Source organism: Malaclemys terrapin, chromosome 25, assembly GCF_027887155.1.
Source record: "Malaclemys terrapin pileata isolate rMalTer1 chromosome 25, rMalTer1.hap1, whole genome shotgun sequence".
Lineage (NCBI taxonomy): Eukaryota > Metazoa > Chordata > Testudines > Emydidae > Malaclemys > Malaclemys terrapin.
In genome coordinates, this window is record NC_071529.1 from 9,172,235 (window position 1) to 9,195,822 (window position 23,588).

At 55.8% G+C, this 23,588-nt stretch overlaps 2 protein-coding genes across 3 annotated transcripts; both read right to left on the reverse strand.

The window, feature by feature from the left end:
• Positions 1–1,073: 1,073 nt before the first annotated feature.
• On the reverse strand, positions 1,074–8,495 carry ASB16 (ankyrin repeat and SOCS box containing 16). The gene is made up of 5 exons (XM_054014481.1): positions 8,076–8,495; positions 6,984–7,251; positions 5,065–5,557; positions 3,962–4,075; positions 1,074–3,037 (listed from the first exon to the last, which is right to left on the reverse strand). The coding sequence occupies exons 1-5, from the start codon at positions 8,386–8,388 to the stop codon at positions 2,852–2,854; spliced, it is 1,374 nt and encodes a 457-aa protein (XP_053870456.1). The 5' UTR covers positions 8,389–8,495; the 3' UTR covers positions 1,074–2,851.
• A 2,120-nt stretch (positions 8,496–10,615) lies between these two features.
• On the reverse strand, positions 10,616–22,967 carry HROB (homologous recombination factor with OB-fold). Of its 2 annotated transcripts, none has more exons than XM_054014480.1 (10): positions 22,887–22,967; positions 21,376–21,426; positions 19,425–20,723; positions 17,835–17,918; positions 15,893–16,033; positions 13,676–13,784; positions 12,793–12,878; positions 12,006–12,221; positions 11,529–11,727; positions 10,616–11,077 (listed from the first exon to the last, which is right to left on the reverse strand). In XM_054014480.1, exons 1-10 carry the CDS (start codon positions 22,887–22,889, stop codon positions 11,004–11,006), a joined length of 2,262 nt encoding a protein of 753 aa, XP_053870455.1. In that variant the 5' UTR covers positions 22,890–22,967; the 3' UTR covers positions 10,616–11,003. The 2 variants fall into 2 exon arrangements, with proteins under 2 accessions (XP_053870455.1, XP_053870454.1); XM_054014479.1 differs by having other exon boundaries at positions 10,616–11,230.
• Between the last annotated feature and the right edge of the window lie 621 nt (positions 22,968–23,588).

Consider the following 23,588-nt stretch of genomic DNA (forward strand, 5'->3'; position numbering starts at 1 on the left):
AAGCTGTGAGTTCACCATGCCCCGTGCACTGCCTGTCTCCTGTATATCACACCACTGCAGGAAACTGGCCAGCAGCTGTGGAGCACCCCCTGCCAAAGGGGACTTTTCCAGCCTGGCATCCCCCTCCAAAGCTCTCCCCTGAATGGGCCCTGACCCTGTTCAGCTCCATCTCCACTCCATAGGGCAGGGATTCCAAGGCAGAAAGAAAAATTATCACTTCACTAGTTTTTTTTCTCTTAATTGGCCTCTCAGAGTTGGTAAGACAACTCCCACCTGTTTATGCTCTCTGTATGTGTGTATATATATCTCCTCAATATATGTTCCATTCTATATGCATCCGAAGAAGTGGGCTGTAGTCCACGAAAGCTTATGCTCTAATAAATTTGTTAGTCTCTAAGGTGCCACAAGTACTCCTGTTCTTCTTTTTGCGGATACAGACTAACACGGCTGCTACTCTGAAACCTGACATTTAACTGCCACGGGAGTGGGGTTTTAGGCTGGTTTGGTTTTTAAGGCCAATACAGTGTGTGGGTGGTGTTTAAAGGACAAAACATTCACACCCTCTTAAAAAGGGAACCAGAGGGTTTAGAGCAGAGGAATCCTGGGTTCTAGTCCCTATTGTCCCACTGATTTGCTTGGCTAAGTCACTAATGTTTCCCCAGCTTTAAAATGGGGTCCTGCTTTCCCACAGTTGTAAAGGACCTGGAGATGGCTAAGAGGAGTATTCGGAACAGTGCTTTCGCTTGGGGACCCGTAAATATCTCCAGCGGCTGCCCTCGGACTTTCTTCGGTGCAAGGTGAAACATTTCCAGCTTCTGCAGCCTCTCCTTGGAAGTCAATCCTGACTCCAGAGCTAATGGCTTCGACTGCCCACCGCTGGTGCTTTTCCTTCTCCGATGTATCCTTCTCCAAGGTGCAACGGTTGATGACATCGGCATCAGAGCAGCAGAGGAGAGGGCTTACGCTAACACGCAAGGCACTGCTCGGGCTACGCTCATTAGGAAGAGAGCACACACGCCCAGGCCTAACCCCCAGCAATACAGGAAAAAAAGATTCCAAACAAGCTTGTTTTGAAATACATTTGCTGTAGCTTTTTATTTTACATGGGGAAACAACTAGCACAGGCTACCCCTAAAGTGCAAAAGCCGAACAGAATATTTTACTGCAAACTACAGGCAGTTTTTGAGCTCATGAGATTAAAATACAGAAGCAGGATTCAAGTAAAAAAAAGAGACTGAACCAATCCAGCTAATGAGAACATCCATCGTTACATTAGAAGGTTGTTTTTAAAATCCCTCGGAAGGGCTACAATGTGGTCTAGTGGCTAGAGCAGCGGACTGGCGAGCAGGGAGCTATTCTCAGCTCTACCACTGGCCTGCTGGGTGACCTTGGGCAAGTCACTTCCAGTGCCCCGTGCCTCAGTTTCCCCAGCTGTAAAGGGGGTAATGAAGCAGACCTGCCGTTGTAACTGCTTTGAGAGTTACAGATGAAGAGCGCTAACTATTTTTTAAATGCTCCTGCTTCAAGGCATCAGCTAACAGAGGGGTCAGGAGGAAACTTCCCCCATAGGGAGGTTATTCCATTATTGGCCACTGGGGGTATCCTTGACCCCTTCAAGAATGGCCAGGTTCAGCTCATTCTGGAGGACACAGAACAAGATGGGCTTCTGGGCTGGCACTTCCTCGGTCCATTTAGGTAGGGGGACCAGATGTCCCATTTTTATAGGGACAGTCCTGTTTTTTGGGACTCTCTCTTATATAGGCACCTATTCCCCCCCCACCCCCTGTCCCTTTTTTCCCCACAGTTGCTATCTGGTCACCCTACATTTAGGTCTTTACACCACACTCCTTACTGAATTTAAGAGCACTCCAGTTTGGATGGGGGACACACCCCGGGCATCAGGCCTCCGCCCCAGGCATTGCAAAACCCGGTGGCAGATTCGATCGGCGTGCATGTTTTGTGCTTTTCAGCTAGTGGCATGTTTGTAGCCAGGGCATCTTTTTGGGTCCATGGAGGGCACCAGGATCCCCAAGACTTGAGTTTATAACCCCAGTTCTTGGTATTTAGAAAGAAGAGTTTAAAAACAAACAAACAACGCACAAGGACGTCAGTCAGACCAGGGCTCATCCCGCCTCGTGTCCTGTGTCCAACGGGGGGCCGTAGCAGCCGCTTAGAGGCAGGTGCAGAAAACCCAGCAGAAGGTTGCCGTGGAATAACCTGCCCCGGGGACAAGGAAGAAATGTTCCCTGCTCCCCTCAGAGTGAGACGTTCTTCCTGATCCCATCAGTCAGCATTTGGCTCGTGGCCTGAAGCAGAAAGCGTTTAAATATAGAGAGACTCTTATATTTTAGAAGGCTTTACTAGTCTAACTCAGCAGAGCCTGGTTCTCCAGCAAATGTCCAGTCCTTCCTTTGAGTCCGGCTCAGCTCTTGGCTTCAATGATGTCTTGTGGCAATGGGTTCCCCTGACTAAGTAGGCCCTGCATAGGGAAGAATATTCTACGGTGTCACTTTTAAGCGTCCTGCTTTTGAATTTCATTGACCATCCTTTGTCCTCGTATTATATGCAGTAGAGCGGGGTGGAAACCGGTGCTGGCACAAGCCAAGTCCTGTTATCAAAGTATATTCAGAAATGGCTAGAGTCTGCCAACCTCACTCCCGCTGAGCGGCAACTTACTCGCTATAACTAGCCCACACAGCTACTACTCGGCACGAGTCAACTGGCAGAATAATACGGCCCCCGGTGCGTTGGGATCTCAGGCTGTATTGAAGCCCACTGGCTCTCTCCAGTCACCCATCAGCAATTCAAAGCCATTCCCCAAATGACACGCCTGAAGGACGCATCTTCTCTTTCACCGGATGTAGCCCTCCAGAGGGAGCTGCAGATAATCCCGCAGAGCCGGGGGCAGTTTGAGTTCGGGGATGGCGGAATGGCACCGCGCTCCCAGGTGCTTTCGCACGGCGCAGCGCGCCAGGTGCTGCAGCTGACGGGGCTGGTTCGTCATCTGGAGAGCAGAGTCGTAGAACGTCTTGTGCTCCTGCCGAGATGGAAGGAGGATTAAAGGAGGCTCCATCTATCACAGGGCTCGGCAGTGAGTTCAGTGGCAAGGAGGGGCAGACACCAGCTGCTTCCGCGCAGTTAGAGGCAGGTCTCCTACCCAGAAGCCCCTCACTTTAAGTCCCCCATCATGCACTCAATAAAGGCTGGAAATGAGAAGGTTTCTAGCCATCAGAGGGAGGTTCTGGAGCAGCCTCCAAGGAGAGCATGGATGGGGGCGGGGAAAACAACTGAACTCACTTTAAGATGGAACTGGACAGACTTATGAATGCGATATGATGGGTAGCCTACGACAGCAGGGGCCTGGACTCGATGAGCCAGGAGGTCCCTTCCACGCTTATATCCCAGTCCTCTCTAGATCCTGGAGGATCAAGAACTCTATGGGCATTAACTCCACATCTCCTGTTCTTTGGAACCTTTCCCCAGCCAATGATCTCACCAGTACGGAGCTGTGTTTGGGAGCCACTGATCTAGTCCCCTTGACCAATGCGGGATTGCAGCGGAGAGGGGATTTCTTCATCTGGACCAGTTTTAAAAGTCCCAAGCTATGGAGATAGTCCTGCAGCCACAGATCCCACTGTCTGGTTCCCACAGGCGAGTTGCCCAAAGACCCACATTCTCAAGGTTACGCAGAATACGTGCCATACAGATGTGTACTAGGATGGCTAACGTGTCGCCTACAGCCCCGAGCAGACTGAGCATCGGACTGCATATTAGGCAGCAGTATCAAACCCTCTGTCCCCAGCAGGTACCTCCGGGGCAGCCCATGGCAGAAGCTCCCCCTGCTGCAGCTCCAGATGCACCTGATCTGGGGGCCAAGCCACCAGTCAGCCTCCAGATCCAAGCCCGCTGCACCTCTCCCCTGCTCCGCCTGGTGCCAAGCAGGCTGCGAGCTGGACTTTACCTGCCACATCTCCGGAGGCACCACTTCCACCCAGGAATCGCAGGACGGGATCCGGTCGTAGGAATTCAGCACGACTTCCAGGGCACGAGGGGCCAAGGAGCAGAACTTCAGCATCTGAGAGCCAGGTGGGAGAGAGCAGAGGACAGGGGTGAACTGGCCAGGAGGGAGGAGAAATACAAGGAGGGCGAGAGTGCCAGCGAAGCTAGAGGGAGCCAGAGACGACAGCGCAGTGATGTGGGCCTCAGCCCTAGAGCGCCGGGACTTCCTGCCGTCACAGGGTCAGATCCTAGCAAGGGAGGACTCAACTCTCCCTCCTTGCATGCACGATAGAAGGAGCAGACGCAAAGCTTGCCATGTGCACGTTTCAGAAGGGACTTAAACGCTCATTGCACTGAGTGAAGGTCACCCTACACCGCTGTACCGCATGGCTGCATTTATACTGTACTGCCGTGAGGGCTGTAGTTTGCAAAGGGGTTTGGGATCCTACAGGAAGGCTGTAGGTGCTCTGGGAATTGCCAGTATCCCACCTCTGATGGCTGGTTCCAGATACTTCAGAGGAAGATGCAAGAAGGGAGTGAATAGTAATGCTATAGATGCCGTTTCTTCCTAACCCCAGCAATTAGTGGCTGGTTTATGCCCTGAAGCATGAGCGTGAACCCGTCTCCCTGGCACAAAAAGAGCCTTATACAGAATCAGGAGGTAGAGATAAAAAAGGCCTGTTAGCCCTCATCATCAGAACAACCATGGGTGGCGGGGGGGGGAGAGGGGGGATTAAGAGAGATGCATTTCACCCCCACCTCCCCCGGCTTTTACTTGTCTCTTGATGTCACCTTCAGCCAAACTAGACAATGTGACTTGTTTCTACCCGAGGAGTTCAATGCACCACACAAACATTACCTGAGCCTCAAAACTCTGAGTGAGAAATGGGGAAACTGAGGCACAGAGACTTACCAAGGTCACACAGGGAGCCTGTGGCAAAGCTGGGGACAGAACCCAGGAGTCCTGCTCTAACCATTAGACTCCACTCCCGCCTCCTCAGGAGTCCTGACTGCCAGGCTATGCCCCCAGACCATTTCCCTCCCTCCCCACGCTCGCTCCCTCACCTTGGGGTTGATGGCCGCCGCCCCGTGGTCCAGTAAGGTGGCGATGATGCTCTCGGGCTGCCCGTCCAGGTACTCCTCCACCGCCTGCAGGGCGCAGTCCATGGGCGTGTAGCCGGCGCAGTTGCTGACGTTCACGGCAGCCCCATGCCGGAGCAGCAGCTCCACCAGGCGAGGGTGGCAGTTGCCGCAGGCGTTGTGGAGCGGGGTGTGGTTCTTCCTGCCGGCCGTCCTGGCGTCGGCCCCGCACTCCAGCAGCCGCTTGGCCACCCTGTAGTAGCGCTCGGCCTCGGCGGGCTTGTCGGCGCTGGCGCAGGCGGCGTTGAGGGCCGTCTCCCCTTCCCGGTTCCGGTGGGTGAGGGTGGCCCCGTAGCACAGGTAGAGCTGCAGGTGGGCCTCCAGGCCGTGCTCGGCGGCCACGTGCAGCGGGGTCGTCCGCCTGTCCCTGGTGCTCAGGTTCACCAGGGCCCCGTGCTCCAGGAGCAGCTCGGCGCACCTGCAAAAACACACAGCCAGGCTCACCCTTCCCCAGCCCCCACCTCTGCTGCTCCAGGGTGCTTCAGCCTCCGAGCCGAGCCCTGGGGGTGGTCCTTCTCTCCCTCTCCCCAGAGCTGCAGCTGCAGAGTTTCTTCCCTTCCCAAGCTGGGTTCAAGTCCCGCTGCCGGGCATGGCCCAGACTGCTCCCCGCCCACCAACCCCAGCAGGGAGCATGGGCTCCCCCCATGCTCAGGCCTGAGCCCCCTGGGGAATCCGGGCCATTCCATGAAAATTGGGGCCTGGCCCAGGCTACCGCTGCCCCCATCCACCAACCCCTAGCTCCTGCCACAAATAGCCTGGTTCTGGACACCTTCTTCGCTTCCCCATGACTCCTGTGCAACTCGCAGGACACAGGGATTTGGGGCACGCCTGGGCCTGGCAATCACAGGCTCGGCAGCGGGGCCCCGATCTGCTTGAATTGATCCTGCTGGCTGGGAGCACAAGCCTTCGTCACGCCCACCCCCTCGCCCAGCGTCTTGGACCGCCACACCAGCCCCGCTGGCTGCTCCCAGGGGCAGCGTCAGAGGACTCCGGAGATCCAGCATCCTCGGAGCAGCAGACGGATTCCCTGGGGCTGCACACACAGCTAGGGCAGCTCTCTACCACTCACACCACGTGCCTCTATCCTGCGCCAGAGGGAGCTCTCCTAGGGGACATTCAGTCTCTGTGGCCCATACAGCCCTCAGCTTCTCTGCTGACCACGGGGGTCAGCTGGGATCAGAGGGCGAGTCGGGCTGGCATGCGCTGCTTGGCTAGCAGCTGCAGCTCGCGCTCTGCAATCTTCGCTTTCATTGAAAAACAAAACCAAGGCCAAGATTTTCACAAGGCACTAGTGACTGGGTGGTGGCTTCTAACTGACACACCTGGCATAGCGCTGATTTTCAAAGGGCATGGTCTGGAAGCCAGGCTTCCTGCAAGGGCAGCTCAGAGACCACCCACAAACCAGAGGTGCCCACGTCACGGGGTCACGTCCTCACTAGACTTTTGGCCCCACGCCTCTAGCCCTGACCATGGGGAATAGAATCGTCAAAATACGAACCGAGGCAGCAATGTCTGCAGACAGCCTGAAATAGCAGCTCAGGGAGGTGCGACCCATCTTGTTAACTCTGAAGACTAGTGACAACTGGTGAAATGAGACCATTTACCTCTTTTGCTACTGATCTAAGCTGGGCATAGTGCGACGATTTAAGGTGGAGCCTTGCGTGGATTTCTCCAGTGTGGGTGGATCTCTGCCTGTGAGCAGAGCTTGGGGGAGTGACATTTCCCCCCTCCCAAAGTCCAGCTAGTTTGCATGTCGTTGACCTGCCTGCCCTATAGATCTCTGCGGGTTAGGGTAGAAATTCCCCTTCAAGACATACCGCGCCCTGCCCCCACCCTACACTTACCGCAAGGTCTCCGGGGAGGTGCAGAGATGCAGTGGGGCCAGCCCCTCCTCTGACAGCACGTTGGCGTTGGCGCCATAGTTCAGGAGCAGCTGGGCGCACTCAGCACGCTGGTGGATGCAGCTGTCATGGAGGGCGGCCTTCCCGCCCACCATGGAGTCAACCTCTGCACCCTGCAGAATCAGGTGCTTCACGCAGTCCCGATAGCCTCGGGCCGCCGCGATCCGCAAGGGGGACGTGTGCTTCTTCTGAGGGCTCAGGACCCACAGCCCTGCGGAGGGGAGGGCAGGCGGGAAGGAGGGCAGGGGAATCTCAAAAAGCCCTGCGCTGGGGTTCCACTCACGGTCATTAATCGAGTCTGCCAACCTCGACTCTGTGACCATAATCCACCCTCCCGCCTCCAGGACTTCCCGGAATTCATCTGTGTGACCCGGCCACAGCAGAGGGCTGGGCACACACGTGATCTCAGGGTCACAGTGAGGCAGGGGGAAGACGGCAGAGAGAACCGGAGCAACTTGCTCAAGATCTGAGGCGCAATGGGGTTTAGGGGCCAGGGTGTCAGGGAACCAGAGCTCTGGTCCTGGCCTTGCCGGGGCATCTTTGCCAACTCTCTGCTCCTGTGTTTTCCCCTCCCACCACCTTGGCTATTTAGCCTGCAGACTCTCCAGGACAAGGAGCGACACCGACTACATGTATGTACAGCACCTAGCGCACAGACCCACATTGCAGCTGGCGCGTCTAGGTGCTACCGCAATACAAATAAATGAACGACAACAACTAAGTGGCAGAGCTGGGACTGGAACCCAGGATTTCTGCTGCCCAGCCCCTGCTCTCCAGGAGAAGTCACGTGTTCTGGAATGAGCAAGGAACTCAGGAAACCCCGGGGGCTTTCGCTGAACTCTGCTTGGCTCCTTTCTGCTGCACTTTGAGCAAAGCCTCAAGAACGGACACATCCTTGGGAGCACAAGTTCTCTGGCTCTGTTGGGGGGCTGGGGTGGGGGATCATTTAACTAGGGCAGCAGGGGAGAGGAAAGCAGTACTCAGCCCTGGGTTTGTTCCAGCCACAAACCCGGATCAGAAACCTCACCTACGTACCCAGCTCTGCCGACCACATCAGCTCCTCGCTGACCGTCTCCACAATCACGTTCGCGACAGCCTCGTCTTTGAAGATGTTCTTGATGGTCTGCAGGTCTCCGGTGTACAGGACGTTGTGGACGGCAGGGTCCCGGCAGTACCGGGGACGCCGGGCGGGCTTGGGGAGCAGGGAGCTGCTGGTGGCCGGTGGGAACCTCCTGGTCAGGCACTGCCTGGAGAGAGCCCTCTGGCGATCCTCCCACTCCAGCCGCTCTCTCTGCAGGCGCAGCGCGCGCAGGGTGGAGGAAGTGAACGCAAAGGTCTCCCTAGACATTCTCTTGGCTCCGCGGGATGGGGCCTCCTTGCCTCTGGGACGGGCAGCAGATTAGTGCCCCCTGCCACCTCCTCGGGCTTGTAAATATGGGTATGACCAGAAAACCCCTCCCCTTGTTGATTCAGAAGAGCAAGCCAGGCCATGCTATAAATAGAGGGGATACTTACCAGGGCAGTCAGCAGAAGTTTGTGCAGGGTCATGTTCTATCCAGGGCTGGTGGCGTTTAGAGGCTTTAACCTGTTGCGGGGTGGCAGGAGTTTAAGCAGAACAAACCTACAGCAGCCCGGGGAGAGTTTCCCCAGCCCCTGAGTGGAGAGCGGGGTTGTCCCTGCATACACCCCACAGAGCAGGGGGGCTGAGTCCACAAGGGGGCGGGAAGCACTGCGGACGGCTCACCCCTGCTCCGGGCTGAACAGTGTAGCGTTGGGCAGGGAATGCCGCCTCCCTTTCCTCACATGGCCATGCTGCGGCCCTCAGGCGCCCGCTGCCAGGTCTCCACGTGGCCTTGCATTTCAACAGTTACCGTGTCTGACTCAGGGCCTGATTCTGAGAGGTGCCGACAAAGAGCAGTCGTAGGTGGTCAGCACTTCTCAGGATCAGCTCTCTGGGGCCAGGAACTGCTCCTTCTCCTAACTGCACTGTGCCCGCCAGCCACCCCCAGGCCAAATTCAGAATAAAAGACAGCGCAGAACACAACCCTTGGGCCAGAGAATTTGTATCCTTGATTGTAGACACCTGCGAAGGGGAAGCAGGTCACCTCTCTACAGGGCCACAGGGGGAACCAGGGACATTATGAAATATTTCCTTAAGCCCTTTCAATTCCAGTCCACAAGTGAAGTGTGAGCAAAGAGGGAGGAAAGGAAACCCCACAAAGCCCGCCAATTTTCAGATTAGACAGTTAAATCACAAGCCACGTTTTAACGGGAGTCATTGAGGACAGATGGTCTCAACAATTCAGCAGCCGTTTTTAACTAGACTGAGGGGGGAACAAAACAAAACAGGTAACATGCTTAAGGCAACATTAGCACACCGGTCACTTCCCCCCCCCCCACCAGCCACACATGGGCGTCTCCCTGTTGCGTGGCCTTCTCTTTGTGGGGGCTGGCACTCCAGCCCTGGGCTGCTTTTAAACAGGAGATTATCCAGGGGCCTGAAGCATCCCTGTAGTTTAAGTTGGGTAAAAGTTGGTCCTCAGCTGGTGTACGTCAGCAAGGTGCCATTGAAGTCATGGGGATTACGTTAATTTGCACCAGTTGAGGGTTTTACAGAGCTGAAGAGACACAGAAAGGTTCAGGATTTTTAAGACCATTTCCTCTGTAGTTATTTCCCACCCCACAAATAATTTTCTCCCATCACATTTGTACCCCAGCTCCTGCAGCAGGACAGTGAAACTGACAAACAGCGATGCCAACAACAATCCAAGCCTCCACAATCCAAGCCGAGCAAAGAGAGTTAAAGGCTGGATTTTTTTTTTAAAAAAACCACACAATCCTCTTGGTTTTGAGGCAGGACGGTGCCCTCTGCATCACTTTGATATGGGCTTTGATTTGATTTTTTTTTTTTTTTTTTTTTTTTTTTTACAACCCGATGGCATCCCCTTAAGGCCAGGGCCTGGGAAGATTTCACAGAAGAACAGAGCTGTCAGATCAGCAGGGTGCCAGGAAGCGAGGTGAGCAGAGGGGAAAGGCTTGGCTCCGGCACTCAGGACATGGGGCGAGCGACGCCGTCACCATCTCAAGCACAGCACAGGGATTCCGGCTGGCCTGGTTGCCATCCCGATGCCCAGTGGAGAACGACGTCGACGCAGCTGCATTTGATACAAGCCTTTGTGGGGTACAGTGAAAGGTACCGAGCGCCTTTGATTCTCGGGGAATTTGCTGGGAGTTGCAGTTGCCCAATGGTGGGGAGGATCCGTCTTCAAATATCAAGAACTCAGTTGTCCTCAGCTGCAGCTCCAGTCCCGTTACGGGCTGATCGAGCAGTCCTTGCATGCGTCTCCCCCCAGTGAGGTCAATGGGCACGTTGTAGGAGCACGGCCTGGGATTCCTTCACTCCCAAAAGCAACCCAGCCAGCTCTATGTTAATGCTTTAAAGGAGACATGCTCCAATTAACAGAAGCCTCCCCACACAGCACCATGCTCCCCTGGCTAGGAGACAGGCTGGCTTTGCATAAAATCGAAGGGGAGGAAAGTGGGGCAGCTGAAGAAAGAGTGTCACACGTGAAAGGTACCGAACACCCATTTAATGCAGGAATCAGATACAAGCAGGGAAAGCTGTATCACTCGCGGGTCGTGATCAGTCAAAGGCACCAAGCAAAGACTGCCAGGGTGCTGCTGGAAGGGCCCAGCGGTAGCAAGGCAGGAATCATTTCACATCAGGGCTGCCAGCGTCGCCCCTGTTCTGTACGAGAGTCCCAGACTATCTGTCAGCACAGCTCCCAGACGCACAACAAACTTACCATTCATAAACATGCACAGGATACCTAAGGCACACAAGTCACCTCGCTGTTCAGAGTCCTTGCTCTGCCTGGATTCAGCCTGGGTGCTGCCCCTGGCTGAGTGACCATCCGGCTCCGTGCTGGCTGGGGGATCTTCGCCTCGTAGCTCCAGAGAGGGTCACCGGCTGCTCTCCATGGCAGAAGCAGAAAAGAAGTCCTCTGGCAGCTGTCCTAGGAGCCCATCCAGATCGTCTGCACAGACAGGAGAAGAACAGGGGCTCAAGTCCATTTCTTCCCCCTCTTCTTAAAGTTTCCCATTTCATCCCCAGGGGCATCCAGACCCGGTCACTGGGAGATTAACCCGTTCACCCCAGGAGTTACACTTCCAAGTGGATGGGCCCACTTCTATGAAAAGATTAAACACATTTGGGAAAGGGAAAAAAAAGAGATGACATTAGGGGAAAGATCCATCATGTCTTCCACTTTCTTCCGGGATTCCCTATAGATGGCAGCCACGGCCCTTGTGCGATGGCACCAGTGGAAGGTGTCTGGCCTAGTGGGTGGGCGGGCCGGCCGGATTCAAGTGCCTGGCACTCGCCACTGGAACCATGTTTTCAGGAGAGCTCAGCTTCCACCATGCGCCCAACAAGTGGAGCTCTTCAGGGAATCTGGCCCGTAACATCTGCAGCAGAATCTGCCTTACCCATGTCACAGGCTTCAGCCCCCGGGGGTTCCTCTTGGGAACGTCTGTTTGACCCCGACGTGCTGTCTCCATGGCAGGATGGTTCCGTCCGCCAGCTGCTGTTTCCATCCCTCCTGGAGCTCCATGTGCTCCTGGGGTTGGGAGCACCCCCGGAGAGATTTTCTGGGGAGTCCTGCTGGAATTCAGCCGGGCTTTGGACCTACAAAGAGCCAGACCCAAGTGAGATGCTCTGGGCTTTCCCTTTGTTTGCTCTCAGCACCACAGCATCAGACCCTCATTTCCTGATGTCTCCCATGGCAGTACATCCTCCCCTATGGAATCTCTTTAGTCCCTCAAGTTCCTTCAAAACACCCCCCTGCAAGGACTTGAATATCGGTTCCTCCTGAGACCATCAGAGCCCCTCCTTCAACCCCCTAGCTATGCTCAGCTTCTTAGCACAGCACTCCCAGACCTGGCCAGGTCAGCCTTCGGAAATACCTCACAGAGCACAGGAGACGCCCCCAGCACAGCTCTCTGCTCGGCATTGCACTGTAACTCTAAGGACACTGGCACCGTCCCGTCTCCCATCTCCCCAGGCTCCTGCGACGGCTGCAGGGGGCTCCCGGCCCTGGACTCCGGCAGGTAAATCTTCACCAGGTTGTTGGGGGTCACGTTGAGGTAGTGATTGCGGTGGGACGGGGAGAACACCCCCACCTGCAACCAGAGGGAAAGGCTACTCGCCTGGACCCAGAGTTCTCTGGCCTCTGCCTATTCCCCGCAGCAGGGAAGGGGCAGATGCCACTGGAAAAAGAATCAGCACCTCCATAGGGCTTCGCAGATGTCCCTCTTCACCAGCCTCTGTGACAGATGATTGGCAGTGCTGGGGGCCAATGGCCCAGATCCAAAGCTGGGGCAGCGTGGGATAGATTAATAGGCTTCCCCCCTCCCCCTTGGGGCAGGTGGGTGAGTTCAGTCTCTATGGCCTCTGAGGACAGCCAGCCACCTGGGGGGCAGTAGGGGGAAACAATCTGTGCCAACTGGTCACTGCCTACAGAAGTATTTTAATTGAGGGTGGAAGAGGTCTCCCTCCTTATCCCATTCATCTCAGACAATGGAAGCAGTAAGAGACACCCAGTGGCAGATGAATCTGCGTGCCCCTTATTAAATCCATCCCCCAAACTGGAGCCCTAAAAGCCATAGGGAATCTACCTCCAGGAACAAAACCGACCCACCTAAGAGTCCTTCAGTACATAACCCTGGCCCTAATCTCCTTTGCCTCAGGTACCTGCTTTAAGAGAAGCACTGAACCGGCCTTCAGGTCGCTTGGTCTCTCCTCCAGCAGCAGGCGGTGCACTGTCCCCTGCATCTCTCCTGCAGACAGGACAGAGAGAACCCATCAGCAACGTGGGGCAGGTGCAGTCAGACCAACGCGGCTGGCACACTGCTTTGTGCCATTATGCATGGGGCAAATCCACCTGCGAGGATGTAGCCAAGAGGCAGTGCTGACAAGCCACCTGGGGAGGGGTGGGGGGGCAAAATCAGGACAAGGGGGCAAGCTGGAGTGTTACTTCTTCAATGCGCCTCATCTTGCCATTTTCATTCCAGCTTCCTGGCTCTGACAAAGGAGGAGCCCACTGGAGGACACTGCCAGGATCAATCCTGCACTGGCCCCTGGGAGATAGGCCCTAGCTGATCACGATGTCCAACGAGCGACTCCTCCGCCACGCAGCGTGGAGAGGCCTGTGAGAGGTCACAGCTAACAGGAGGCCAGAGTTAGACAGCAGAGAGGTCACGGTCCCAATGGGGAGCAGCAAGTCTCATGCTTAAGGGGCAGCAGCGGATTGCTGCAGGCATCGGAAAGGAAGCAAACCCACCGACATACAGAACTACACACTCCTGTCTGTGGGCGTTCTGCATCGCACAGGCCACTGCTAGAGGCTGATGGGCCATTGATCAGGTCTGATCAGGCGAACCGGATGTGCCTCATGTGTGTGGTTCAGCAGAGCAGAGGGACCCCGGGGAAAGCCAGCAGGCAGGCACTACATAGATTTTCAGATGGGAAACTAGATCTTTGTATGAGGACAGCCAGCTATTAGCTGTTGGTTAGAGTTCCTTTGCTGGTCAACAGCCCTGCTCACCTGCCCCAGTGACCCAACCTCTGTCCTTACCGGTAGGATCCTTGAACACGACACCAGCGTCAACATTGGTGCGCATCAGTGACTTGATCATCACCGCCATGCTGGGGACCTTGTTCTTCGGGAGCTGCTTCAGCGCTGCCTGCACGGAGGACAGACAGACAGAGAACCATTGCCTATGGCAACTCGCTAAAGCGGAGGAAGGGTCACCTGGCGCTGAAAGTCCGGACGTGGGGATTCAGGAGATACGGGGCCAATTCCAGCCTCTGCCACAGACCCACTACGTGGTCTTGGGCAAGTTGCTTCCCTTCTCTGTACCCAAATCCCACAGGAAGACCTTCGCGGCGGGGGCTCTCTCACTATTTGCACTGTCAGCACCAGCACAATGGAACCCCAATCCCCACTGGCACCTGCAGGTGCCCCTAACACCAATTACCACAATCAATCTTCAAGGACATGGGGAATTCGGGGCTCCAGGTACGATGCTGCAGTCTCATGTTACATGTTCTGCCAAAGGGGTGGGCTAGGATCATGGCACGCACTCTGGGGCCCTCCAGGGCAACTCTGCTAAGAACGTCGCTGGTATTTGATCACGCAGCCCAGGTTCCAAGAGCCCCCCTTGGTGAGCTTAACACAGAAGTGTCTGAACCACACTCATCGCTAAAGGGAGGACGCAGCGCCACAGCTCTGATGTCAGCCAGGCGAGCTCGGAGGCGCTTCTGTCCCTTCCCTGCTGCTCCTCAGCCCGAGTGGCACAAAGGGAGCAGAACGGGGCAGAAAATCTGCCACAGAAGTATTGATTCCAAAAGGACCCGGGGCTGCAAAGGACACAGGTGGCCCTCAGGCTGAGAAGCGTGGACACCCCTGGATCGAAGCTGATTAGCAGCCTTCAACGTCTAGGCACCATTCTATACTTCCCCTAAAGCGTATGTGTACAAATGAATGGGAGGGGAATGTTACCACCATCTGGTGCATGTGGCTTTTTAGAAGCCAGTGTATACGCAACGTGGCTAGCAGGTGTCTATTTGAATAATAAAGAGACTTCTGCTCACTTCAATCATGGGCTACTTTGATCCTCCGATTAATCTGATCTAGGGCTAAATTATTTTCACTAGCCCCTCTCCTCCCACACGACTTCCACCTCTTAACCCTGACAGCTGTACAGCAGGTAGAACTGAATAATTCAATCACTGTCTCTAGACATTTCTCATTGCATTGTAAACAAATAGGCCAAAAATTCTGAAGGAAGCAGCCGAATAAAGGGCCCAGGTACAAGTGACAAGTGCGCCTGCTGGATAGACAAGATCAAATTGCTTATTTCGATCAAAGCATTAGCAATGAACTTGGTCACAGTCAGAGGGAAGCTCAGAAATCCTGTCACAGACACTTTTTGTGGTTAGCCAAGTGGAATGCTGGGAGGAGACTCAGCTACCGGCAGGTGCTGAGTTCTGGATGATCATTCACTAGATAGAAGCACCGGTGCCTATTAGAATGTGGTCAATCAAGTATAATCACCTGGTTATAGCAGACATCTGGGTGTAGTAGGCCACCATGCCAGGGTAACTTGACTACTGTTTGTAAACTGCTCTGAAGAGAGAAGTGCCATGTGTGGCTGTCCATATAATAAATTCTTTCGTGCATGAGCCTTTAATAACCATTTTTAAGACACTCGTTTGTGCAGGGAGAGGATAATTCCCATGGGTCACTGCATCTTAGCGGGAACAGTCCTGGGGCAATGGGATAGTATTTTATCCCGGGATTCCATGCTCTGCAGATGATAGGATCTAGTCTCTGGGCCAGCAGCAGGGACACTACCGTGGTTGTGAAAATAGGACTACCGAACATGCTTTTAAAGGGAACGGCCGCTAAACTGAAGCCGGATTAGTTTTGAGCTCCCGTGGTCAAGGCGTGCGGGCCAGCAGGCTTCTCAACTCAAACTGCACTAGCTGTTTCACAAAACAGCGCCAGCAGTTACTAGTGTCCTGGTGACAACTGGAAACAAGTTATATCAGGCCCATCAGCCCCTACGCAGAGGAGGCTGTCGCAGGGGGGCTCCATGAAAGTAGCAGATGCTGGACCCCGTTCTATCTCGTTGGAGCTGCACTGCCTGGCTGGGGAAGCCAAAACCATCAGGTGGTGAGAGAGCCTGGATAAAACCCCGGGGGAGATGCCAGTGCAGAGGCATCACAGAGGAGCTGAACTCGTCTTACCAGGAAGTAGCCTTCACACCCAGCACAGGCCCCTCCTTACCTTCCTCAGCACCATGGCCACGCTATATGTCCTGAGGAAACAGGAGGGGTCTCTTTCATCCAACCGCAGCTCGGTTTTCATGGCAATCCAGGGGCCTTTTCCAAAGTCCTCGTCTATTGGTTGCTGGGAACTCGGCACTTCCTGGAGTCACAGGATGGATATGGTCACTATGTTCAGAATCAAGGTAAAGTTTATCTTGTACTAGCATCTCTTTGGCTATGCAGAGACAAAGCCTTTGCTCTAAGTAGAGCATTAGGGGAATGAGGGCTGACCCTCACACCGAATCACTGCTACTCATGAGTGCTATAGGATAACCCTACCTTTTGATTTGGGTCGGAATCCCAGGTCTAGGCTTGGAAGGATTAGATTTTTAATCGATAAATGTTGATTTCACTGAACACACACACAAGCCAACAAAAAAAATATTTCCATCAATAAGAATCAAAATATAGAGACAGGCAAAGAGAAAAATGCTGCTTGAGAACTACTCTGAATCCTGCGATTTTGCCTTTTGAGTCAGGCTGGTTACAAATGCACTAACAAACAAACAGTAAAAAACAGATCTGATTGGTTGATGGAAGGAGATTTACTTTGTATCTTTTGACATGAGATGCTGACAATGCGTGTTAACGGCTTGTAACGCGTTAACTTTTTGAATCTCAGTGTCTAGTGTCATTAAATGACTATGAATCCCCTCCCCAGAATTTCCCACAACTTTGAAAATTTAAAATAGATAAAAATCTAAGAAAATGCTTAAAAATAAACAGTGCTATTATCAGTCACAATTATTTAAAGAGAGAGATCAAATTCTGCCAACCCTACCAGTATCTGAGGTCTGGTCTACACTTAAGTTAGGTTGACATACCTAAATTAGTCAAAGGTGTGAAAAATCCAGGTATGCTGAACCTAATCCTAGCATAGATACAGCTATATTGACAAAGGGTGCTTTCGTCAACCTAGCACCCATCGTCCAGGGAGGTGGCATTCCTGCACTGATGGAGAAACCCCTTCCCTCGGTGCATCTGCGCTACAGGATTATGCCAGCATAGCTATGGGGTGTAACTAAGGTACTGTAGTCTCTGTAGTGTAGACATACCGAGTAAGCCATTAGCAGCAAACCCAGTTTGCGGGCCCAACATGGCTCACATGCTCCAAAAAGCCCCACAGGGCTCTTGGTTTTATTTACAGTCATTGCAATTGAGCCTAGACACCAGCCAGGACTACGCCCCGAGGAGAGGATTCCACAATCGAGACAGTTGCTGGCGGGGGTCGGAACGGGACGAAGCACAGGACACTTCCTATGGGAACAATGAATTCTATGTTGCACTGCCAGGGGACAGGCGAGATGACCCATTAGTCTGTATTTTCCAATTAATTTCTATGCTGTTTAATGGAGATGGTGCAGGCCAGAGATCCCTGCTCCAACTCCACCCTGAACGGTGAGAAAAGTTCTAAGCAATTTCATCTGACATTTCGGGTCTGTCTACCACTCTGGGAAGAGGCCTGGGGTGGATGGACAATGCTCTGCCCCAAGGAGAAAACAAGTGGTCCACTAGCCTCCAGCTGCCGCAAAGTGCCCTTGTCACAGGGAAGGTTAGCATGCCTGCTCTGAGAAGTTCCTAGCAGAAGATCTGACTGCAGCAGCCGGCAGCTGAGGAGTGCAGATCACCAAAGCCACGATGCCAAGGGACCAGTACCTGTGGACTATTTGCTGGACTGTTCTGAAGCTTTTGGGTCTCTCTGGCTTTGCTAAGGTGTATTTCAACCAACATCTCACAGGCAAATGAGACCCTGATTAGGAGTAGCTTTGGTACCATGCCTCATGCTGCAGTTGGGTGCAGTCAGCACGGAGGAGCAACACATTTTGGGGTGCTGTGCCCAATTTTGACACTGTTTCTGCTAGAGGTGTATGGAGTGGGGGGAAACAGGGAAAAAGTATTACCTCCGTCCGTAGCTTTGCCAGTGCTCCATGGGCTGGAGTCTGAGGAGTGGAAATCAGGATTTCCTCCAGATTTTTCCCACCATGCTTAGGGGAGAGCAAGAGAGAGAGAGAAGCATCTGTTACTTACAACTACAGCTTCTCAGTTGGATTAGGGATGTGCGCAGGACTCTCTCAGAGGCAAGTGCACCTTTTACATCTCTCATAGCAAGTCGCTGGGGCCTCAAAAGCAAGCCTTCAAAACAAAGAGGTTCTGCTACAAATCTTAGTTAAAGAGCGACAGTCAAGGCTGGACTGGGGTCTCTGCAACTGGGGTCAAGGGAGAGGCGGTGAGCCGGTCTTCCTAGAAGTAAATAAAGCTTCCCTCCTCCACCCATTAAGAAAGCAGTTCCAGCACACACAATGGGGACAGTTCTGCTGAATAAGGGGGTGACTTTTTTTTTTTTTTTTTTTTTTAAAAACACATCCACTTTTCTGCTGACAGCCAAATGTCCAATCCCAAACAAGCACAGCTCTGGGTGCAGACCCAAACAGCCCCCCTCCTGCAGTGGCTGTAACCCAGACATCACAAGCTCATGCTAATGCACCAGCTCTGGAAAATAAGAGTGACACAGGGCTTGACTCTATGAGGGCTCACGCTCTGCAGTGCCTCACATATCAAATACAAGCAAAACCGCCCTACGCTTCAGTGATCCCAGAGAGAATATACAATTTGCTATAAAAATCGCACAGCAATCTTCCTTTTTCACCCCTATTGATCTACTCACAGGTCATATTTACTGCAGTAGAACCCCCTTTAGACTGACCCCTGATTAATCACAGTAAGATAGTGGCCCCCAAAGCAGTGTTCCTATCCCCAGTGTTGTCCAGAGGTTTCAAATGCCCCTGAAATATTCTGAATGTTGGGGATTCCTAGGGCATGTATCGTTATATCTAGGGCTGGTCTACACTGGCGGCGGGCGGGGGGGGGGGGGGGGGGGGGGAGGGAAAAAAAATCGATTTAAGATACGCAACTTCGGCTACGAGAATAGCGTAGCTGAAGTCGACGTATCTTAGATCGACTTCCCTCCCGTCCTCACGGCGCGGGATCAACGGCCAAGGCTCCCCCGTCGTTCCGGAGTCAATGGGGAGCGCATTCGGGGATTGATTTATTGCATCTAGACGAGACGCGATAAATCGATCCCTGATAGATCGATTGCTACCCAACGATCCGGCGGGTACTGTGGACGTACCCCTAGATACCACCACCCAGATCCTCAATGGTATTTAGGCAACTAACGCCTACTAAAATTGAGGGACGTTAAGTACCTAAATACGTCTCAGGATTGGGGCCTACATGGCTATGTAGCTGCCTCTCTGATCACCATGAAGATGGGAGGACATAGGTAATGCTCCCCATGACCCCACACGCACAAGAAAAATCTAGGGAAGCAACAGTCATGTCTTGCTTGCTCTGAAGCCAGTGGAGAGTGGGTGCAGTGTGCGGCTCACACCTGAAAGGCAACACACCGATTAGTTCAATCCCTTGGTGTCCCTGTTTGAGCTGCCGTTTCCCACGGAGATCTCAGCCACCTCCTCTGCAATATGTCCTACCTGATGAGGCAGAATCCCTGCAGGTCCTGGGAAGCGGCGAGATTTCACCCGCGACGGGGTCCAGCCAGAAGCCTTGGGAGTCTTGTTGGCTGCCGTGACCAGCTGCATAAGGTGATTGGTGACCACCGGAGACTGCAGGTTCCCAGCAGCAGCAGAAGCTGAGTAGGGAGCTCTTGGGGTGGAAGTCGGTGACTCCACCCAAGTCATCAAGGACCGTGATCCTGCGGGGTGCCTAAGAGGTGGCCGCCAACTGCTGCTGGGCCCTCTGGGTGTGGAACAGCCCTGACTGGGCATCCGTGGTGCTGGTGGCCTTGGATTGCCACTCCCTGGGGAGTGGAGGCTTGGAGCCTTTACTGGAGCCACCGAAGGGCTGCTTGCTTCGGTTCGAGATGCTTGAAAAGGCCGCGAAGTGTGGCACCTGGGAGCGGAGATGGTGCCACAAGCCATGCCTGCAACAATGCTGCCTTGTGGGACTGCATTCCCCAGGGAGCTAGCCGGAGCTACTAGGCTAGACTGAGAGGAGCAAGAACCTGCTGTGCTCGGCCTCAGCTTCAGTTTCAGAGCAGGGTCCACCTGCTGGAACGGGGACCGATTCTGCATTCCGCCTGCCCCCATCGAGATGGCCCGAGTCCCCTCGTGCTGCAGAGAGACTGAGCCACCACGGCTAGGAGTTACCATTGGCTCTCCCACCCGAAGCTTTTTGAAGGCGGTCCCTCCAGGGCTACTCTCGTCCCTCCTGCACACCTGAGGGGGCATCCCCTTCTCAGCCACGGCAGGCCCAGGACCTGGCTGCAGGCAGGCTGCATCCGCCTGCACGCAGGCTGCCAGGAACAGGTCATTTTCAAATTCATCATCCCGGGGAGCTTCCCGAAGGGGAGGCCGTCGGCTCACAAACTTAAACCCTGCTGCCGAGCTGCAGCTTGGCGTGCAGTCCCTCGCGCGGTTTGAAGTGCGCAGGGCCGGTGCTGCCAACGTGGGGGCCACCTGGTTCTTTAGAGTCTTGAAGCCCACAGCTGGAGGATCCACAGGCCGATCGTTCACCACCGTCAGAGGCCTCAGGCCAGGTGTTTTGCCGGAGGGGCAATCAGCCCCAACTCTCAGTTTGGGAAGGTTCTGCAGCCCAAAGACTGGGGACAGCAGGCTGGTACTGGGAAAAGCAGGTAGGGGGGACTCCTGAGCTGGTGCCAGGGGAGTGCCTGGGTCTCTGGGCCCAGAAGAAAAAGGCCTCAAACATCTTGAATTCACAGGGACCAAATCTGAGAGCTGGTTCTCCGCGTCCTCCACGGCCAACAGGAAGTCCTGCAAAAGCAGACAAGGCACCACAAAGATCAAGCTGTCTTTACACGGGATGCTCCCGAGACCCAACTAACCTGGCCCTTTAACTTAAGAACCCAGCACAGCTACAAAGGTCCTAAGATCAGAGACTTGCTAATAGTTAGCCCTAGACCAGGACCATAAAGCACAGCTGGACACAAGGACCAAGGTAAGCTTGAGACAACGGCCGCTATCGGGTCCATAGTTTGCAGGCCTGTTCTCTCGTGCTATATACGAGTACTTGACACCAGTTGAGAGCTGGGAGAGACATTTGGTCAGCATGTCCTTTGATAACGGTTGGAGTCATTAGCAGCCAGAGAGGTTTCTTTTACTTATTTGCCGATCAAGGGTAAATCACAGAATCTACACAGCCCTGTGCTTCAGCTCAGTGAGGGGAGACAGGTCCCACGTACACTACAAGGGAGTCCCCCGACTTAATTATAGGGGTGGCGTGAATAGGGACTGAACTAGGAGGCAAGATTCTCTGGGCCAGGTCCTCAGCCAGGTTGTGGCTCGGTTGAGGAGCCAGCCCGCCGACCCATTAGCCGCCGGCTTCACCTCCGAAGCAAGAATCCTGCTCCGCCCTCGCCTGCCAGTTCTCTCCCGGCCCACCACGGTTCACAAGCATTTTCCTCACCTCGTCTTCAAGCTCCTCTTCCACAGCAAACAGCTTCTGCAGCCTGCAAGCCTGGGAGGAGAGGAAGAGAGACGGCTTCGTTTGCGAGTAGGTTCCGCCCAGGCGGCGGTCGCTCTGCCCACCTCCTATGCCACGCCTGAACCGCCAGGTCTCTTTGCTCTGCCGGTACTTTTACTTTGGGGTTTAAACCCAAAGGGGCCTGTGGCAGGCCACAGACGGGTCTATATTTTTTTGCAAGGCAGGGGTTCGTCTCTTCCCAACCCATGGCTGAAGCGGATTTTCAGGCAAAGGAAAGTGTAACAGGACCAGCCAGGCACGGTTCTGCCCCGTGCAACATACAGATGTATTGGAGCCCTGCCAATGCCACTCAGACCCGACTTGCAAGACTCCCTGAAAAAAAGCAGGGCCTTCCCGGGGGGGGGGGGGGGGCGCGAGGGTAACCAGCTCCCTCCAACCCCCCCCTCTGCCTTCCCGGGGGGGGGCGCGAGGGTAACCAGCTCCCTCCAACCCCCCCTCTGCCTTCCCGGGGGGGGGCGCGAGGGTAACCAGCTCCCTCCAACCCCCCCCTCTGCCTTCCCGGGGGGGGGCGCGAGGGTAACCAGCTCCCTCCAACCCCCCCTCTGCCTTCCCGGGGGGGGGCGCGAGGGTAACCAGCTCCCTCCAACCCCCCCCTCTGCCTTCCCGGGGGGGGGGCGCGAGGGTAACCAGCTCCCTCCAACCCCCCCCTCTGCCTTCCCGGGGGGGGGCGCGAGGGTAACCAGCTCCCTCCAACCCCCCCGTCTGCCTTCCTGGGGGGGGGGGGGGGGGGGGCGCGAGGGTAACCAGCTCCCTCCAACCCCCCCCTCTGCCTTCCCGGGGGGGGGGAGGGTAACCAGCTCCCTCCAAACTCCCCCTGTGCCTTCCCGGGGGGGGCGCGAGGGTAACCAGCTCCCTCCAACCCCCCCCTCTGCCTTCCCGGGGGGGGGCGCGAGGGTAACCAGCTCCCTCCAACCCCCCCCTCTGCCTTCCCGGGGGGGGGGCGCGAGGGTAACCAGCTCCCTCCAACCCCCCCCTCTGCCTTCCCGGGGGGGGGCGCGAGGGTAACCAGCTCCCTCCAACCCCCCCCTCTGCCTTCCCGGGGGGGGGGGCGCGAGGGTAACCAGCTCCCTCCAACCCCCCCCTCTGCCTTCCCGGGGGGGGGGCGCGAGGGTAACCAGCTCCCTCCAACCCCCCCCTCTGCCTTCCCGGGGGGGGGGCGCGAGGGTAACCAGCTCCCTCCAACCCCCCCTCTGCCTTCCCGGGGGGGGGCACGAGGGTAACCAGCTCCCTCCAACCCCCCCCTGCCTTCCCGGGGGGGGGGGGGGCCGAGGGTAACTAGCTCCCTCCAACCCCCCCCTCTGCCTTCCCGGGGGGGGGGGGGGCCGAGGGTAACTAGCTCCCCCCACCCCGGTGGATGCCTCCCCCAGGCGCTCCCAGGGCGGGGGGGGAGCTTGGCCGCCCCGACACCCCCATGGCCCGGGGGGGGGCGTTACCATGGCAGTAGCGCAGAGCCCCCCCGCATGCGCTCCGGCGCGGAGGGCCGCGGGCTCGGGGCGGGTCCGGGCCCAGAGACCCCAGGCCTGGGGCACCTCCCCTTTAAAGGGCGGGGCCGGGGCCGCCTGTCCGCCTGGCGGGCGCGAGTCGCTCCGCCGCCTTAAAGGGGAGGTTCCGGGAGCCGGACCCGCGGCCTCCGACCGCTCGGGCGGGGAGAGCGACCGCCCCGCCCCCATCGTCCGGTCCGTCTGCCAGGCTGTCCGTGCGCCTGTCCAGTCCCCCGCTCCGCCCATCCCCCATCCGTCTGTCCCCCCATCCCCCATCCATCCCCCCACCCCCCGTCCGTCTGTCCCCCCACCCCCCGTCCGTCTGCCCATCCCCCGTCCGTCTGTCCCCCCACCCCCCATCCATCCCCCCACCCCCCGTCCGTCTGCCCATCCCCCGTCCGTCTGTCCCCCCATCCCCCATCCATCCCCCCACCCCCCGTCCGTCTGCCCATCCCCCGTCCGTCTGTCTGTCCCCCCGTCCCTCCACCTGTCCACCCCCCGTCCGTCTGCCCATCCCCCGTCCGTCCGTCTGTCCCCCCGTCCCTCCACCTGTCCACCCCCCACCCGTCTGCCCATCCCCCCATCTGTCTGTCCCCCCATCCCTCCACCTGTCCACCCCCCATCCGTCTGTCCCCCCATCCCTCCACCTGTCCA

Coding starts and splice junctions, on each gene's coding strand:
- ASB16 (XM_054014481.1), bottom strand. CDS start 8,388: ATGTCTAGGGAGACCTTTGCGTTCACTTCCTCCACCCTGCGCGCGCTG. Junction 5,558..6,983: donor ACCTCCCCGGAGACCTTGCG/GTAAGTGTAGGG, acceptor GTGTTTTTGCAG/GTGCGCCGAGCTGCTCCTGG. Junction 4,076..5,064: donor CGGCGGCCATCAACCCCAAG/GTGAGGGAGCGA, acceptor CCTGGCTCTCAG/ATGCTGAAGTTCTGCTCCTT.
- HROB (XM_054014479.1), bottom strand. Junction 20,724..21,375: donor AAGAGGAGCTTGAAGACGAG/GTGAGGAAAATG, acceptor CTGCTTTTGCAG/GACTTCCTGTTGGCCGTGGA. Junction 13,785..15,892: donor TGGCCATGGTGCTGAGGAAG/GTAAGGAGGGGC, acceptor TCCTCCGTGCAG/GCAGCGCTGAAGCAGCTCCC.